Raw genomic sequence first — 18,567 nt, forward strand, 5'->3', positions numbered from 1 at the left:
TACACTTTAAAAGATACTTTCCATTGTCGTGCGATCTTTGTTCTCTTATTTCAAACAGTTTATTAAAGATGGTCCTCAATTATATTTCTCTTAATTTTCATCCATACACAGCCCTAATGGACAAATCGCAGGTGTTTAATAATAGCGTTGCCTAGAAACCATTCCGTACATGCGTGAGGTCGATTTACCGTTAACTGTCTTCAATATTGATATTAAAGGGTCGTTAATTGCTTTATTTTCCCCTTAAGACATCGTTTAACCACGCCCCGGCAATGAAAACCCGCCCGGGCTCGGCCCTTTAATTATGACAAGGACGCCATATGGCAAGGTTAAGCTTGATGATGGGAAACGTACGGCCATGAATGATAAACTTGCCCCTAACAAGATTTAAACTTGTTGATGGAAAATCGTTCAATATCATTTAGATTACTTAAATTTCAATTATGGTTTTAAGCTGCACTCTCACAGATTGGCCGTTTTGACAACTTCTTTATTCGTTGCCTTCGAATGAGCCATTTTTTTGAGTAAATGTCTTGAATCCAATAATAAAAGACTGCTGATAAAAGATCGCAAAGCAAATCACCTGATTCTGAGACAAAAACTAAAAATGTCAAAACTGTCAATCTGTGAGAGTGCAGCATAAAACAAATAAAATATTGAAATAGCCCGGTTTGATTGTATTAATTGTTGTAACATCAGGATTAGTATTTCTGTTTTTAGCTTTCTTAGAGAGAAACTCATTTATATGCAATAAAATAACATTCCTTTTCTAGCACTATACACTACAGTCGAAACTCGTTTGCTCGAACTAGTTTTAAAGGACCAATTTCTTTATACTGAAGGTAAACGTTTCCGCTTGGCTCGAATTTTCCGAGGCTCGAGGTATTTTCGCCGGTCCCGGGGAGTTCGAGCAAACGGGTTTCGACTGTATATACACTTTCCTACATTATAAACGGGTTCTTTGCAAGAATCGACGATGCATCGTAATTACATTTGTTTGCGCCTACAGACATCTTTATTTCGGTCTCACTATCCTGACATTACCTGTTCATCATACAAATGTCTGTAAAGGGAGCCATTACCTTCTAATAATCGTACTAATTAACCTGAAAATTAATCAAAAGTTGTACCTAATTACGGCAATCTGTCAAAGCCGAGTATTTCTATGAGGGAACTATTCAAAACTGCTTTGATTTTCAATTTGTCTGCTTTCATTTGTTAATAACATATTTATCTTAGCAGCAAAACTGCCAAATATTAAACCAGTAGCACATTTCTGTAATTTTATGTTCTCTGCACCATTACATTGATTGAAACAGACCAATAAAATTAGGATCATGCCATTTCTGCATTAATTAGAAGATCTAATGTTAGAGCACACGCCTAGTCATTTAGTTTGTAGTTTCAGACATCCTTACTTTGGAATTAACCTTTCGACGAGTAGACATCTATCAGTATGCACATTATGTATATCTTAATAAACTTAGCTTGTATATCGTAATGTCAATTTTATTTATTTTCTTTAAGATATAAATGGTATTTATAAATACAATCATGAAACTATTATTATAATATGTAGTTTTAAGAGGAAGGAAAATAAGCAAGATGTGAACAGTTCTCTTTTTTGCCCTAACCCTGCGTAACAAATAAAATTTAACTACATTGATTTTGAAACAAAGGACGGTTACGTCATTAACAAAAGGTTAACACCAGATTATCACAGACGATTGATTAAAGGGAGGGTCGATAAGCCCAGGGTAAACTTACTTAAGGGTTGAAATAACGAGGTGTCGATATGCCGAGATATCCATATGAATACAGTTCCTTTTTATTATTTCAAGGATTAATAAAAGTGGAGTGTAACCCTACAGTGCCGTGTAGCCTCGTTGTCGGTCAAAAATATACAAATGTTCAGTAATTCTCGTAATTTGGTAATTTTGTAATCCGCCGTTATGTAAGTTCCGTGTTTGATTTCTATTATGATTACATAGCAGTTTATGTTAAATGCTATTAGTTAAATTTCCTTACTGACAAGTTTTCAACAGTTGTCCTCATTCGTACTCGTTTCTGTTCGTATTCTGTATACATTCGCACTCGTTTTCGTTCGCTCTAACAACTAATTTCGTGCAATTTTGTTGTTTACTTAAAGCAAAGGCGTTACTTTATAAAAACATTGATGAACTTGATTATTTGTTTTCCTACAGGTATATAACGTATTTTAGTTGTATGTATACATGCACTTGGTGTCACACAAATGGATGCAGATGGCACATCATCTTAGGTACTGGTGGTGCAAATCTAGTCCAAGTTTGTTGAACTCTTATTCTCACATCAGGCTCCAGGCAGCATACACATGTTAGTATACCGATAATGCGTGTAACTAAGGCCTCTTTCTGGTGACTTTTGTATTTGTCCGATTGTTTACACCGAAGTTTTGTCCGAACTTAACCAGTAATGACGACTAGGGCTTTTCGAAACTTCTAACTGACCACGGAAGGGGATAGGGTGTAAGAGGGTGGGAATATATGTCTTGTATTTAAAGAAAAAAATCGTTTTGGAGGCTTACTAGAAGTAATTAGTTTATTGGATTAATCTAGAAAGTTTCCTTTTCAATTTATGGCCAATGGTTTAGAACTGATGGACCTACGAGTTTGTCAAAGGCCAATTTGTGCTGTGGGGGTGGGGGGGGGGGCAATCCTTCACCTGCTTTGTCAGGGGAACATATTCAGCTGGAACTGTTTTTGCTCATTCGGGGAAACCGTCCGTCGGACATGCAACAATGCCGCGATTATCCATTTTCTAGGACAAGTTGCGCTGATTCCCGCCTTTATTTCTCCGAAATGTACGTATTTACAACTTTCCCACGATCTGTGAGTATAAACACCCAACATCTCGATCACCTGATGACTTTTGCGACCATGTTTTTCCCCTTAAGTTATCTAATCTATTATCATAGAACATCGAACATTGTGGAATCCAGGTATTAGAAGTGGGCCTATTTTTTTCTCTCTCTCTCTCTCTCTTTCTCTCTCTAAGATCATTGATATATCGTTTGTGGCTTTTGGCCCCTGGCCTAGTCTCGCACAAAGAGCTCGTGCAGTACACAAGCCAATCAAAAACAAGTGCTCACATGTGTTTCAGGCAATAAGTCTGTCTGGATTCTAAGCTCATCTACTCAGTGTCGAAATTAATGTAAATCATCCGTTTAGAAACACAGCTTGATATTTTTTATATATAATCATATGCTGAAATTATGCATTTGCTGTCCGGATTTCAGTGACGTGGCCAGATAAATAGGTTATAGACCATTAAATAAATTCCCATATAATATTAGTAGCAAATTGACCGATTTGCACATCAAATACCACTAATGTCTGGAGTTTCACGACCCCACAAATCATATCTGGGATGAAAGTTCCACTTGTATACTTAAAGCATTCAACAACAAAATAGCAAAAATATACGTTTCTAATAGACGCAACCCCGCGTAGCAGTACAAACTTTGCGGAGAAAATGTAAACAATAAAAAAGCAGATCAACTAGCTTGTTCCCCAATGTTTGTTTTTAATCACAAACTATTCACCTTCAAAACCTACAAAGATGTAAAGCAGCCAATGGTATGGTTTAACCATTAATAGCATTGATTCACTGTAATTTTTTATTCCAAATCGATGTAATTTGTCCTATAGAACCGTTTTCTTGTAACCAAAAACAAGTCGAGGTTTTATTGATACACGGTCGATTTCTTCAACTGTATTCTTTTAATGAAACAGAAATATGTTCCGTAATATTTTTTTCTTACAAAGAACGCGTGATTGCTCCAATGAGCTCGTTTCAGATTAAAACACAGAAATGAAATACTCTCATATCACCAAATCTTCTGATTTTTCATTTATTTCTATTTTGGTAACATTCTACTTCTTCTTTGAAATGCAATCCTCTGAAATCACTGCATACGGTTGATAAAAATACACATCAGGAATAATCTGCAAGACTTGACAAATTACGGAATATCAAACTGCACCGGTGATTCACAAGGATGATATAACAGTCAGTAAACGTGACAAAATTGTTCATTATCGGCAATTTCATCTCATTTGAAAGTCATTTGTTACATTTGTCACTGAACGCTGCAACATATTTTATGATCAAACAACTCGGGTCGCTTACATCATTATCAAAGCCGCTTAAATCATACAGAAGTTGTAAAGGCTGTTTATCTAATTATTTCTCGCAACAAAGTAAATAAAGTAAATAAAGACAGCTCTAATCTAGCGTACAATTGATAGGTGAGGAAAGATGAGAGCCAGTAGCAACATTTCGCACTGTTTGTAAATTTGTCTTAAACATGAAAAACACCGATAACGATTTTTGATTTTTCTTTGACCGCATGAGGTCAGACGTTCAACGTGATAATAATTTGCTTTGGTAATTGGTCGAATGATTTGTTCATTGCCTGAAACTATTGAATCAATCCATCTTCAAAGATAAATAAAGACACTAAACATGCTTAAATTAAGTCTCGTATGCTTTGAATTATTGTTACAGCCTATCTTGTTTCTAGTGGTGTGCCTTTAAGAAGGTTGCACTCTCACAGATAGTCAGTTTTGACACTATTTTAAAAAGTTGTTTCGGCATCAATCCCTTCAACTCAAGCATATTAGATAATTCACAATAGAACAAATCTCAAATGTTTGGTAAAACTGCCGAAAAGTTCATTTACCTTCAAACGTTAGTAACGCTTTTAGACATAAAACATATTTTCTCGAACGTAAATATGATAAACTGCGATCTGATCATTTGTCAATAGTCTTATAACACGAGTTTCTGGACACTTACGCTAAGATTGACTGATTCAAAGACAAACAATAAAAAAAGTTGTCAAAACGGTCATTCTGTGAGAGTGCAGCTTTTAAAGCCAAAAACCTTATTTTGAAGTAATCATGGCAGAGTACTGTTGAGTTGAATTTGAAACAGCTTTCTCTGTTCTAGCCAGCATGTTTGTTTGTATTTACGAAAAATAAACAAATAAATATATCAAGTTGAATAAAGCCTGCTGGAACAATCTCAAGCCCGCCTACCGGATAGCCAAACTTGTCAACAAACATGATAGCTGTTTTCAAGTATGTTGATACAGCCCCAAACAATAACAATAAACATTGAATTCAAATGTTTACAACTTTCGTTTCAATGTTGACAAATGTTGCCATGATTTTATTTTTTTTATATGTTTCATATAACCCTCTATTTTAGTCTGTCTACAGTGGTGTATTGTATATGGTCCCTGACTGCAGACATTTTTTTCTAATACATTTATATAATTTTATATTTGAAATTAATTTAATGCCTTAATATATTGGGGGGGGGGGGGGGTAAATCAAAAACGTTTCTTATACTTTATTATATCAAAATAGCGGCTTACAGGCCTTTAAGAACCATCTTTTGCATGTTCAAAATATTAATATTTAATTGTGAGTACAGGGATAAGTCAAAAATAAGTCACAACTTCAGCGCGCATAAGCAGTCCTCAAAATATTCTGAAATATCATAAAGCTTTATAGTTTAAACTTATTTATTTTAAAACGTTGTTAAACAAGTTATTACAACATCAAATTAATCGCACGATGTTACGCGAGAGTGTGGTCTTGTGTTGTGGGGGAAACCGGAGTACCCGGAGGAAACCCACTTGTCTGGATTGTGGCTTGATGACTCACAAACAAAAACTCATATGCGCCCAGGCCGAAAATAGAACCCAGGTCGCCTAAGTGAGAAGCCAGTGCGCTAAGCACTGCGCTAACCGGATTGCTCTTTAAATATGTATTGTATAATAACATTAACATTTGCAGTCTTGAATCTAAATCTCAGTCTCAAGACTATTTAATTCTAAGATCATACTAGTAATCCAAGTGTTTTGATTGGACTGTAAAATAATTGACCAATGGACTGAGGTAAATCACTGAGGCGTGTCTTAGGGCAAGAATAAGAATTATATTGAATATGGCCCCTGAACTATATAACTTGATGGCAGTTTAACAACAAAACAATCGAAACTACAGGGACAAGACCAGTAGTGTGTGGTCGCTTCAATAAGGGATTTTAGTCGTCACTGCCATAATCTTTAATCTTTATAAGCTGCACAAATGGCAACATATTGTTGTTGTTTTTATTCTAAAATCATAATCCCAGTATTTTAATTGGACTGTAAAAATAACTGGCCAATGGACAGAGGTGAATCACTGAGGCGTGTCCAAGGACAAGAACTGTATGGCAGTATAACAATGAAATAATCGAAACTACAGGGACAAGACCAAAAGCCGTTGGGTCGCTTCAGTAAGGGATTTTAGTAGTTACTGTCAATATTCTTAAATCTGTATAAGCTTCACAAATGGCATCGCATTGATTTTATTTATGTCTTCAATTTAGTGTTCATTTTAATGCTGGCTCAAGTTCCAATTAACAAAATAACGAAAATATTACGACTAAAATCAACTTGTATCTTTAAGTTATTTGAAAGATCCTGTTTAAATCGACAGGTTTTGTAAGGGACGTATTCACGGCCAGTGCCAAAGTGAATACATTGAATACATTCATTAGACGACCTCGCAAATAAACGTAAAAGAAAACAAATAAATAATGAAAACGATTGTTGTTGTTCTCTTAAGGGAAAAATAAACGAGCATAATCATAATCAGCAGGCAAACACACCCTTCAATACACAAACATGGGTGTGATATCCGCGCCACCTTAAGATGTTATGATGCAATGATATTGTCTTGAATATTAGCTACAATTACTGCCATATGTCACTTGCCTGCTGGCTAAAAGACAGGCGTGATGCAACCTTAACTGGCGGGGGATAAGTAAACAAGAATCATTTTATCCAATTATCGCCCTTGTTAAGTACCCATATTCGACTGATCTTCTACAGCCTCCCGGTGCGTATATTTGTCATTGTGCGTCCATATAAAGCTGGGAAGCTGTGAACTTTTACACGATGATAGCTACTATCTGACACCTTAAAACAATGGATTTACTTGATCTAATGTTGACAATTATGATGACGAGGGATGACTCATCTTTAAACCCATTCCCATGCGTTAGTGCTAATTTTGTTGGTGTTTTTTTTTGCTGACGAAAACTCGGCATTCTCGTACACCAGAGCAATGATTCTTTGCGTACTCGATTAGATTTATCATCATCGATCATAAACCTCTGATGAATGAGAAAGACACTTAAACGCTCCTGTCAATAAGGACAATTCTGCTATGATGTTTGAGGTTCATGATGTGCTTATGATCCTTTGTACAAGTGTGTGATTTTGGAATACCTGGTTGATTATATCGTCGAGGTATCATTTGAAGGGTTTAACAAGAAGATAAAGAAAATGAAAACATATTCTGAATTGTTTTGTTTTGTTTTTCGCGTTCGATTTCAGTTAAAATTCAGAGCAAAATAAAAACTGCCATTTTTTGTCATGTATTATGCCTATAAGAATAGTTCATACATGAAGGTCCGTGGTAGTATCAGTAAGCAATAACCATATGGTACTGCGGAAACACCCTTGACTGTCAATCAAGGGGTCGCAGGTTTGATTCCCGCCCCATTTAACAAATACTCATTGTCTTCCCGGAGGGACGTTAAATGGGGGTCCTGTGTGACAGTGATATACACTGGTGCGCGTTAAAGAGCCAGGGTAGATCTAACCAGGGTTACGTCCACCCTGTGCACTATGCTCTATGCTCCAAAAACCTAATATGACTAACAATCTTATCGGAGCGCTCGCCGAATGGGCTTTGCCCGAGTGTGAGTATAAATAAATTTACACACTCACTCGATACCAAAAGAACAAGTGTGTGACCAGGCATTATTGCCGATCGACTTAATAAAATGAGAAGCTTATTTTAAAATCTGATACCTTAAATTTAATGTCTTCATTACTTAATTTATAAAAAAAACGTGACATCATATTTCAGGGGCGGTTTCAAGTTTCTGCAAACTTGTCCACAAAAGGGGTCTCCATCTGTATTTTAAGGGGAATATTGGCACAGGTCATCACGCTTGGTTCTTATATCACTGTCCTGGTTCAGTGGGTCGCTTCAATAAAAAAAAGTTAAAAGTTCAAGCTATCGTAGAAGCCGGGTTATGTTAGTTTGCCTGACGTCAGCTCATTCACACGTCACTCAGCCACAATGACCACCGTCCGTTGTCGCGCAACTTGACCGCCGCTGGACCCTTTCTTTTTTTTGTGTTTCCAACAATTGATTAAAAGATACCTGATGTATCAATGAGCCCAATTTTAATGTAACATCGAGATAAATTAACCTTTCAATAAATTCAGCCCTGTTGAAATGTCAGCTGATTAAGTGTAATATCACAGAACATCATCGCAACACGACTTTCATTATTAGACCACAGTTAACTACATGCGATTAATTATTAAAGACAGATATTATAGCCGTATTAACTAGAAAGCCACTACTAGAGTTTCATCTACGAAGATATCAGGCGATAAGGTAAGATATGGTCAAGCATCTGGTCAGCTAGTCCACTGGACTAATGTCCGTAAATGTCTTTATGAGGGGCGATCAAAGTGAAGCCGAGGTTTTAATTAGAGTTTAATTGATATTAGCACTATGATGAAAAGGAATAACGGATTAATTGAACAGTTAGTATAGCTCTTGGACAAATTGTCAGCATCTGGAATTGAGTGAGTAGAGTAGATTTCTGCAACACGCCAGACTTCAGCCCCCCTCTGCCCCCCTCCACACCTCCATAATTTCATGACGTTCCATTTGGGTCAATAGCCGTTTAAAGCCGACACTTAAGTCGAAAATAAGAGGTGCATTTTTAAATAATGAGGTGCAATTATAAATAAAAATATGGAGGTACACCTTTATCTAATTTAGAGCTGTGTTCTATATATAAAGGTGTGGGTCTAAATATAAAGGTACACCTCTAAATTAAATACAGAGGAGAACCTCTATTTAATGGTTTGAAAAAAGTGTACCTCTATATTTAGACCTGCACGTGCACCTTTATCAAGTTTATGCGTTTCAACAAGTAGAAGGCGACTTTTTGACTTATATGGTACGTCATACCCCCCACAAGTTGGCAAATGTGCCGTGCATTATAAACTCCGCCAACGTCTTTTGTTAGTACTCCGCGGCGCTCATTCTGTAAGCAAACCTAAAAAAGACTGCCCTCGGTTCGTATCCTTCGTCCCAAACAGTACAGTTTGTGTATGGTACAACATGCTGTGAATGCATTGACCTTTATGCAGTCTTTGTGGGCACAAGTAACGTTAAATTTGAAACTGTTCATTGTTTAACCAATATGATGAAAATGATATTACATGTATGTATTAAATCTAATATGCGTACACTCATGTAAAGTGTTCCACTTACAGCTCCAGCTATTTTCTATTTTTTGTTTAACCTTCAAAACATGGTTACCGTAAATGTTTATTTAGAACAAGTGTTTATAATTCTCGGTTAAGGGATACTCGTCTGCTTATAACTGATCTTTTTTTTATCTTTTCCTTTTTTTGAAGCAAATGAAATCACCGAGTTGTTCTCTTTTTAGTATAAACCACTTGAAAACCATGTTGAAATCCCAGATCAGAGATAACAGCATCTCCTAAGGCTTTTATTGCTTTATTATGGAGCGTTCATCAGTGTGGGAAAATTGTAACTAAAGCGCCGCCCATGTCTCTTAATATTGGTGACGTCACCTATCCGTCACGAGCCAATGTTTACCAACAAATGATGCGCGCGCAGACTGAACGCGTTAACTCCTCCCATTTACTACAGCTCGTACTCAATATCGAAAATATTTGAGATCATTTGAGGACTGGGATCATGAACGTCTAGACGTGGTTTAAAATAAAGTAGCAACTGGATAACGAACCACATGGTTTAACTTGATATTGATCTAGAACATAGCTCAATTATTAAACACGTGAAACGATATCTGTGTTAAAACACTGGACATTTTAGTTGGTTCACAGTAAAAAAAAGGATTTAAGGAATTTAACTTGGTCTTGAAAAGGTTCTTACTTTATTTATTTACTTATTTATTTATTTGTGTTGTTATAACTTTTATTTCTGTTTTTTCACTACATTATTTTATAAGACATAAAGTTAAATATGCTTATTTATTACTCTATAAGATTGTTGATAGAATATTTCAGAAATGTTTAATCTGTATTCAAGAATTAAAAGTGCTGACTAAAAACGCACAAAAAAATCATAACCAGGTTAACTTGATATTTGTATTCTTAATCTTTCTCAGGTGAATGCATTCTTGAACATTGACATCATGTTAACGACAAGTGAGCCACCAGATGCAACAAGTCGGAAGTCCGCGTTCCACCCGGTGTCACCTCTGGCAAAAACTCCCCCTGAACGCCATGTATGCGACCGGAAGCGTGACAGCGGATATGGATCTGACTTTTCCCCGGCCTATTCCGGAACCCCAAAACGGAAGTTTACGTTTGATGAAAGTGACGACACTTCAAGTTTAGCAACGGAGATAAATGTCATGAATGTTAACAATAAGGACAGTTTTGATGACGTGTTCTTTGACCATTTTGACGTCATTCCTGAAGGTGAGGAATCCGATGACACGGATAAAGAAGTCGAAGAGTTATTAAGCGACTCACCGGACTGCCGGGTACTCTCGAACCCCATCGCGATCGTCCGCCCGCCGCCTCCCGCCCCAACGCCTGAGTCTGATGAAAGTTCCAACTCATCGGCGGCGTCTGTGGACTGCTTGATCGCGTCCCCTTTTTACCACACTCAATGGACTAAGCGAGACCGCGTGGTGTGCCGGAACCCCTTCCGGCCTATAGTGAGCCGCAGCGTGGGCACCCAGACACCAAGCCCGCACTGCCAACTTATCCAGGATGTCCTTACCTCGGAACGCATTGCAGCCTCGGTTCCATTAACCAACAGAGGTAAGAACATGAAGTTGGCTATATACCGTGTCACCTCTCTTTTAAATGAGTATAACAGCCTGTAAACCTACCTAATATGTATGTAACAGTTTTTGATACTGTACTGAACAGCGCTTTAGACGCGACGTTGAAAATATCATCTCGGACTGTTTTAAATGTCACAGTTGTAGCGCAAACACAAGTCAGAATGTGTGCCAGTAACTGTGCCTAACAGTAAGCTTAAGTGAACACCTGGCGTCAGTCGGTTCCGAGCCCTGGATGTTCATTTTGAGCCCAAGACGTAGATTACGACCCCATTCATCGATTATCAACATGAGTGCGGCTTCATCAATACAATATCATTATCTTTAAGTTTAGATATTAATTTGACATGCTTTATGGAAATTTTTACGGGTTTCTATTTATATTCATCTGTCAACTATTTCTTCGGCTAAATTTGTATAATATGTCGGTTTGACACCGTTTAGCCCAAATGCCACCAGATAAGTTTATTTTAAAACACTATCACATTTCCTGTTTTTCACCATTTCCTCTGCGTATTTAACTTTTTTATTGAAATATATTAAAATTATATTGAAACACAATGAGGCCAAAAAAAAGATTCTTTGTTTCCACCATTATCGTCATATAAAATAGTGTAGGAAAGAAGTCATAACATATTTTCCTATATCTTTTTTGAGAACCAGGATTCTGTACCAAACCGACCTTTATCCTTGTTTTGTGGAATTTTAAATTTAAAAAGGTCAGACCTTAACATGTTCACTCCAAAAAATGCATATTTTCATAAGAAATTTTCATAAGAAATTACGGGGGAAACATCTACTCAACGGCAAAAAGTGTATGGTCGGGGTTTAAAAATAGGGTCAGTCGAGTTATAGGGAACAAACATTTATGTTTAATATTTACGCCTTACAGTGACCTTGATACTTTTTATATTAAACCCACTTAAAATACAGTCGAAACCAGTTATGTAAGTCGTAAAACCAAGGACCTATTAATTGGTTTATAAGTCATCCGTTGTAAACAGGAACATAATGGTTGGAAAATCTGCCCGCACGTTATTGTAAACGTGAAAAGAAATATTATTATGGTAATATTCTAATCTAACATCATCATCTTAAAATCTTTGCGGATACCATTAAAATAATAGACTTTCCTTGGGCCCATTGACCTTGATTGTGGACATCTATTAGACGAACAGCATTGGGTAACACGTATCCGTTTTCTCTGAAATTAACTCGTTCTTGTAATACACTTAATGACAATTCATTGATCTATTTTTCTACTAACAATCTCGTTTCTTGCATCTGTATGGTATATTCACACAGGTTTCACGATCAACTAATATTCACTCTTTGTTTATAAATATATTTAATACAAGTTACTAGTAAGCGAACATTTTATAAGGGATTCAGCTGTCAGCTGTAAGATGCTAGTGTTTTTTTTAAAACAATGTCAAATTATGATATTCATTTAAAGGTTATGTTGTTTTTTATTGTTGTTTTTTGTTATTATCTGTTTAATGGTCGCGTGCATCGAGTGCAGATTTCGCTTGATCTCGCGATGTCAAGTGCGCGCTAAACGACACTTCATAATTCCGGTATCTGTTGCCAAAAAGTCGATCAACAACCTGGTGCTTGACTATGTTTAATCCTTATATATTGCGTAATAATTATTAATAAGCTTACCAAATGTATGTTATTTCGACATGTTGTAAGGTTGCATTGGGAAACTACCGTTAAAAAGCGCGAAATCAGTACTGGTTTATTTCTTGATTTAGTACGTAGTGTGAAGTTGCGTGATACGCAATAAAGTTTATTGCATGTTTGCCTCAATGAGATAATAATATTCTATATCACTCATCATGCAAACACAATTAGATTACGTAGATCTAAACATTGTGACTTCACTTTTGGAAGACAATAAAATACCTGACATAAACTACTGAAAGTAATAATGTATAAAGCGGAATGATAAACCATGTGCGCTCATCGACAGGGTCCTTATCAGCGACCCTGCAGTGGCCAGGTGACACATCATGGCTCATGTAGGGGGTGTTGACAAGCGGACGACAATCTAGGTCGGAAACTCGAGCACCGTTTCATTGACAGAAATATGATCAATAATAGTAATCGTAAAAACTCGGTCGTTTCCGGCAAGCTTCGGGATCCTATTGTATAATTGCCGAGGTGTTCCGATTGTAATTATCGTTTTCTCACATATAACCACGGAACGCGTAATTCCAGAACATGTTTAATATGCCTATATTAAAAAGAAGATACTAAATTATATAAATAGTTTAATGTCCCTTTTTTAAAGGATAGTCCGGAGTTTCTAAATTATATTTTCGAATTAACAATTGATGAATGCATTTATTTAATTTAAGTAATTTTAATGTTTAGCCGTTGCGTAATTTACCGATTCCTACAATCGAAGAATAACCATTATGTTATCAGCGATATTGTAATTATTTATAGATTAATTTATTTTGTAAACATTGAACATTGAACCTTGGATTATAGTAACGCGGTGTCCTGAAGTGCTGTCATTTAGCCAACATTAACGATGACAAGATAACAATGAAAACACGGAATAACCAAAGAAATAGTCAGAACACGATCAAATATATTGTTTTGTATGATTAAATCAACAGATTGCTTCATCATTGTATACGTCGCTCCGTAAATCTAGACAGTCAGTCTTGCAACTATTACAGAAGAGTGGTTAGGTTTAGTTGCACGTTAGAATATATTTGAAATATCAAAGCTTGAAGAAAAGTCACAGGTATCTAGCAATTATTATATAATAGTATTTTAATTCTACTTACATTTTTGTCTAGCATAAAGTGGAACAAATGGATACATGCATGGCGAAGTTGTAACCTTCGAACTTTTGTGATTCCAGGTCATCCGGTGTTAAGGTTACGAATGGGGTCTGACTGTGAGCGCCGCTCGCCGCTTCCGGATGTGGTGCCGTCGACGGCGTTACGTGACCGGTCGGCGTCACTTCCGGACGTTGGGTCGCTACGCCGTCGGGAACATGAGAAGCAGGTTGGACGGGAGCTGCGCCGGATCAGCGATGACTTTCATACGCTACACAGCCGACGGAGGGTACGTAAACATAAACTATATTGATTAAAAGGTTTCTAATATTGATAACCGGAAGGCGCTTAAACTGAATATGACTTGAAGTTTTGAACCTCTTATTAGAAGAATTTGTTAACAATTTAATTGAATGAATCGTAATGCAAATAATCACATTAGCGCCTTAGCGGTATAGCTCAGCCGAGTAGGTTGGCGTTGCCGACAATGGGTCGTATTTTCTATGGTTACCAAACCCTTTAGTGTTTGGCCCCATGGAAGCTTTTGCCACGCCCATAACCTCTAATGTCCTCAATCTGTCTCATACCCAGTACAATCGGAATTAAATTACTTTCACCCCAAACGTAGCAGTTGTAACGCACTTGTGAACAATTTGACAAAAACAGTCGCTTCGTATGGGGTGCAAATAAATACGAACCGCGAATAGGCACTTTCAAAAGAATCGTCGGGACAAGATAACATTGACACAGATGTAATCGGCTGGACGTTATTACATTAATTTCTCCTAATGTCTCAATAAATTGTCGTTTAATCACGGAAAATGGCACTGCTCCAGGAGCGGAATAAAAACACTGAGACCTTTGTTCCTCGTTTGTTATGATGACTAAAGTCGCTGATGAAAGCTACGAGAATATAAAAATCGATTGATTGAATAATACGGGTGGGGAATCTTTGATATAGTTCTTCAAACAAAACCTGTAACTTAATCATTGATCTAATTGTCTCAAGCAGTCAAAGACACTGTGGTTAGACTATTATCTTTATTAAAGAAATAAAACAAGTGCGTTTGTTATAACACAGTCGTTATTCAATCTTTATAGCAGATAAGTCGTAATATTAACCGCAACGAGAGAGGGGAGAAAGACATTATCGTAAATGGTATTGGAAAATAATGAAATAGTTAGAAAGTACTGAAAGGGAAAAGACTTGGTTATTAATATTATTTAAAAAAAAAATGAAGTAATAAGACTCTTGATTAGTACCATTTATCAAACATTTTTTTTAATAATGTAATAATTCTTTTCTCGTTTGTATTTTTTCAGGAAAGAGGTCTGTCGATGTCGTTTCCCTTACGCGCCGTTGACCTTCAAGCGTACTGGACATCACTGAGACGTTACGTTTCCAATAGTCCGTTATTCCGCGGGGCTTCCCCGGATCAACGCTGACGTTTCAGACGTTAAAACTTTGCGAAGGTCAACTACAGCTGAAGCTGGCTTACGTCAGAACTGAGAGGTTAGATGACGTTCTTAGTCATCGCTGGATTCGATGACGTCATCTTGCTAGAGACTCACCATGGCTGTTCACATTGTCATGGTAAAGAAAGACAACTTCGACAATGACGTTCAACGTCAGATTGTGGCGTTTCTCCACGCACGAAGGCTGCATAGCATGATTCTGCCGTGGTGCCAGCCAGGGTTTAAGACCATAACGACTGTGTCCGTCTTATCACAATCAACTGTGGATTTCACGGGGCATGATATTCAGACGCTTAGTCACGTGATCCAGTCACGTGATCTTTATCACGTGATCGCTGTCTGTTTCGTGACTTGTTCATTTGTTTAGTTTTCTTTTTAGTTGGCAAAACATTAGTGGTTTTGTGTCGTTAAAGGTTTTCGACTGATCTCATGATTTCTCCCCTGCCACTTTAAGGGTTTCATTTATTCGTATATGTATACATGTTTGCGGTTAAAAATCTTTGAACTATTTTGCTCATAACTTGTGCACTTCAGAATTCATATAACATTCTTGAAGCGGTCTTTCATTGTTTCGTCCATTTTTTTTATTATTCCGAAATTCAAATTGTACAACGGCTAAAATGTTTGTATGAAATATAATTTGCATTTTAATTTTTGCAATGTGAAATGGTCTCGTTCTTTTACCATTCCTTGGTATGATTTGGTGCAATAGATGACTGAAATACAAATCATTTTGGCTTATAATCTGTATCGCTGGGGCGTGGCTGTGTGATTGTACCAGTCATAATGCATAGGTCTCAATCCACTATTAGTAAAAACATTTTTTATTAAAACTTGCGTTGAATGTTGATTTTTACACATTATTTTTTCTTACCTTATATATGACTTAAAACAAGAACATATTTGCACTAAGCTTAAATCTTAATTTGATATTGTTCTTGGCTTAAAGCTAACTAAAGAATCTGAATTTGATATTACTTTAAGCGTTATTTAAAGCCAACTCAAATGAATTGTCACACTATGGTGCTTATTGCTATGTAAATTCGCTAGTTTTTTTTTGTATGAATATTTATTTCGTGTAGCTGCAAGCTTAAGATTATATAACCTTAATATTTAAGTATTTGTTAAATCCTATTTATAAAAATCCCTTTTCGTGCAATATTTGATATTTCATTCTTTAAACAATGTCAAAAAAAGTATTTTAAAAAAATGCGAAAAAAAGAAAGAAAAAGTGCTGTTTCAGTCTGGATCTCAAAATGAATTGTACGTTATTACAATGATTTGTATATTAAGGCAGTTTATTAAGTGCTTTTACGATAAAATGGTATTTTTGGGCCACAATAATAAAATAGTTTGTTTGATATTTCCCCACCCACATTTTCAAGTAATTAAAAACGATAAACACAAAACGACAACCAGAGGGGCAAAAAAAGTTCGGGTCGCGGGTACATTGTTTTAAGTCGGCCGGGAAACGTCAAACAAATTGTTTATCATGCGTGGCCTTACCAGTGTAAAATATTTTGTTTAAGAGATTATTTTGACAGTATTGCTTAGGTTGGTTGGTTTCAGAAGTTATTTCTGTTAAGGGTATGTACCTTTTTTACCTCGGGGATATATGTTGTACATGCATACTTTTTTTCGGAAAATTGATGAAAATAAATAAATCATAAAATATGTCCTGTTCTGTTTGTTTTTTTTGCTATTTTAGAATGTCGAGGGTCATTTTATCGTTGATGTTAAAGCTGCATTCTCACAGATTGAGCGATTTGACCTACTTTTCATTTCTTTTTTGTCTCAGAATCAGCCGATTTTGGCACTGATGCTTTCAATTCAGTCATATAAAATAACCTACAATAGAACAGTTCTCAATTGTTTGGAAAACTGCCGAAAATTTCATTTTTTTTAAAGCGTTAGTAACGTTTTAAGCCTTAAAACATAAAATTTCAAACTTAACTATTAAACACTGCGATCTGATATTTTGTCTGCAGTCTTTTATCACCGATTCTCTGACATTTACGCAAAACTTTGGCTCATTCCAAGACAAAACAATAAAGAGTTGTCAAAACTGTCAATATGTGAGAGTGCAGCTTTAACTTTAAGGCGTATTAAACACAAATAAAACAACGTTAAATTGATACAATAACAACCCTGTAAGGCAATATAGGAATGTTCATTTAGGATCTACTAGTTTAAATATGGATTTTAAATTCAAGCCTGGGCCCATGTTTACCAAAAGTCTCAAGGATGAGACCAGACTCAAAATCAAAATTTCATCGTTACTTTCATTAATGTTAATTTTTGCTAAAAATATTACCATTCGTAAGTTTACATACGTGTGTAGAAACTGAACTATTGGCATTTAAAAATAACGTCTTTTCGAGTTTGGTTCGTATCTAAGAGATGGAACTGCTTATAAACATTGGCCCATTTGGTTGTCCGGTTAGCGCAGTGGTTAGCGCACCCGCTTTTCACCGGTGCGACTCGGGTTCGATTCCCAGCCTGGGCGCATGTGATTTTGGTAAGTGGTCACCAAGCCGGACAAGTGGGTTTTCTCCGGGTACTTCGGTTTCCCCCACAACACAAGACCACACTCTCGCGCAACATCGTGCCTATACGAGAATGACTTAGTATAATTTATCACAACTTTCTTCACAATCGTTGTAAAAATATATAATGTTTAAACTAAACATTAGCCCAAACTATCCCAAGTCTGAGTCCAGACTCAGAAAGGCAAACACATAATTAAATAAGACAAAAAATCATTTATATGAACTCATATTTTAAAATTCTGCATGAATTATAGTGAATCATTTTATCCGGAAATAAATTCAGCAGTTTCACCATCAAAAGTCTGCTAGAAACTAAATTTCAAAGTCTCAATTTTGAGTCCGAACTCGGACTTTAGACTGTTCGGGACATTGGACTTAGACTTGGTCGGCTTGGTAGATAACCAGGCCAACAAAATGTACTATCATGTCGAACCCCGTTGGCTCGAACTCCCAGGGACCGGCGAAAATACCTCGAGCCTCGGAAAATTCGAGCTAAACGATAATGATGACCTTCATAGAAATCGATCCTTTACATCCAGTTCGATCTAACAAGGAATTCAAGCCAACCGATTTCGAGCCAACGGGACTCGGCTTTGTTTGTATAATATAATATCATTATCAAAGTCAGACATCCGAATGTGTTTTTTATCCAATAGATTCGAGATTGAATGTAAAAAATATAAATAAGACATTACTCCTTAATTTGTTCAATTATTTACCAGTGTAACATCTTAATTACACTAATGTGTCTACGGCTGCTTTCATTT

General features: G+C 36.4%; 1 protein-coding gene across 1 annotated transcript; it reads left to right on the forward strand.

Moving 5' to 3' along the window:
• Positions 1-9,855: 9,855 nt before the first annotated feature.
• LOC128210003 (uncharacterized) lies at positions 9,856-16,927 on the forward strand. Its single transcript, XM_052914295.1, has 4 exons — positions 9,856-10,047; positions 10,291-10,954; positions 13,859-14,064; positions 15,099-16,927. The coding sequence occupies exons 2-4, from the start codon at positions 10,318-10,320 to the stop codon at positions 15,219-15,221; spliced, it is 966 nt and encodes a 321-aa protein (XP_052770255.1). The 5' UTR covers positions 9,856-10,047; positions 10,291-10,317; the 3' UTR covers positions 15,222-16,927.
• The last annotated feature ends 1,640 nt before the right edge of the window (positions 16,928-18,567 follow it).

Source organism: Mya arenaria, chromosome 11, assembly GCF_026914265.1.
Source record: "Mya arenaria isolate MELC-2E11 chromosome 11, ASM2691426v1".
Lineage (NCBI taxonomy): Eukaryota > Metazoa > Mollusca > Bivalvia > Myida > Myidae > Mya > Mya arenaria.

What these genes read in the sequence shown, in the direction of transcription:
- LOC128210003 (XM_052914295.1), top strand. Translation starts at nt 10,318, where the DNA reads ATGTTAACGACAAGTGAGCCACCAGATGCAACAAGTCGGAAGTCCGCG. An exon ending in GGTTCCATTAACCAACAGAG is followed by an intron (nt 10,955 to 13,858) that starts GTAAGAACATGA and finishes TTGTGATTCCAG; the next exon opens with GTCATCCGGTGTTAAGGTTA. An exon ending in CGCTACACAGCCGACGGAGG is followed by an intron (nt 14,065 to 15,098) that starts GTACGTAAACAT and finishes GTATTTTTTCAG; the next exon opens with GAAAGAGGTCTGTCGATGTC.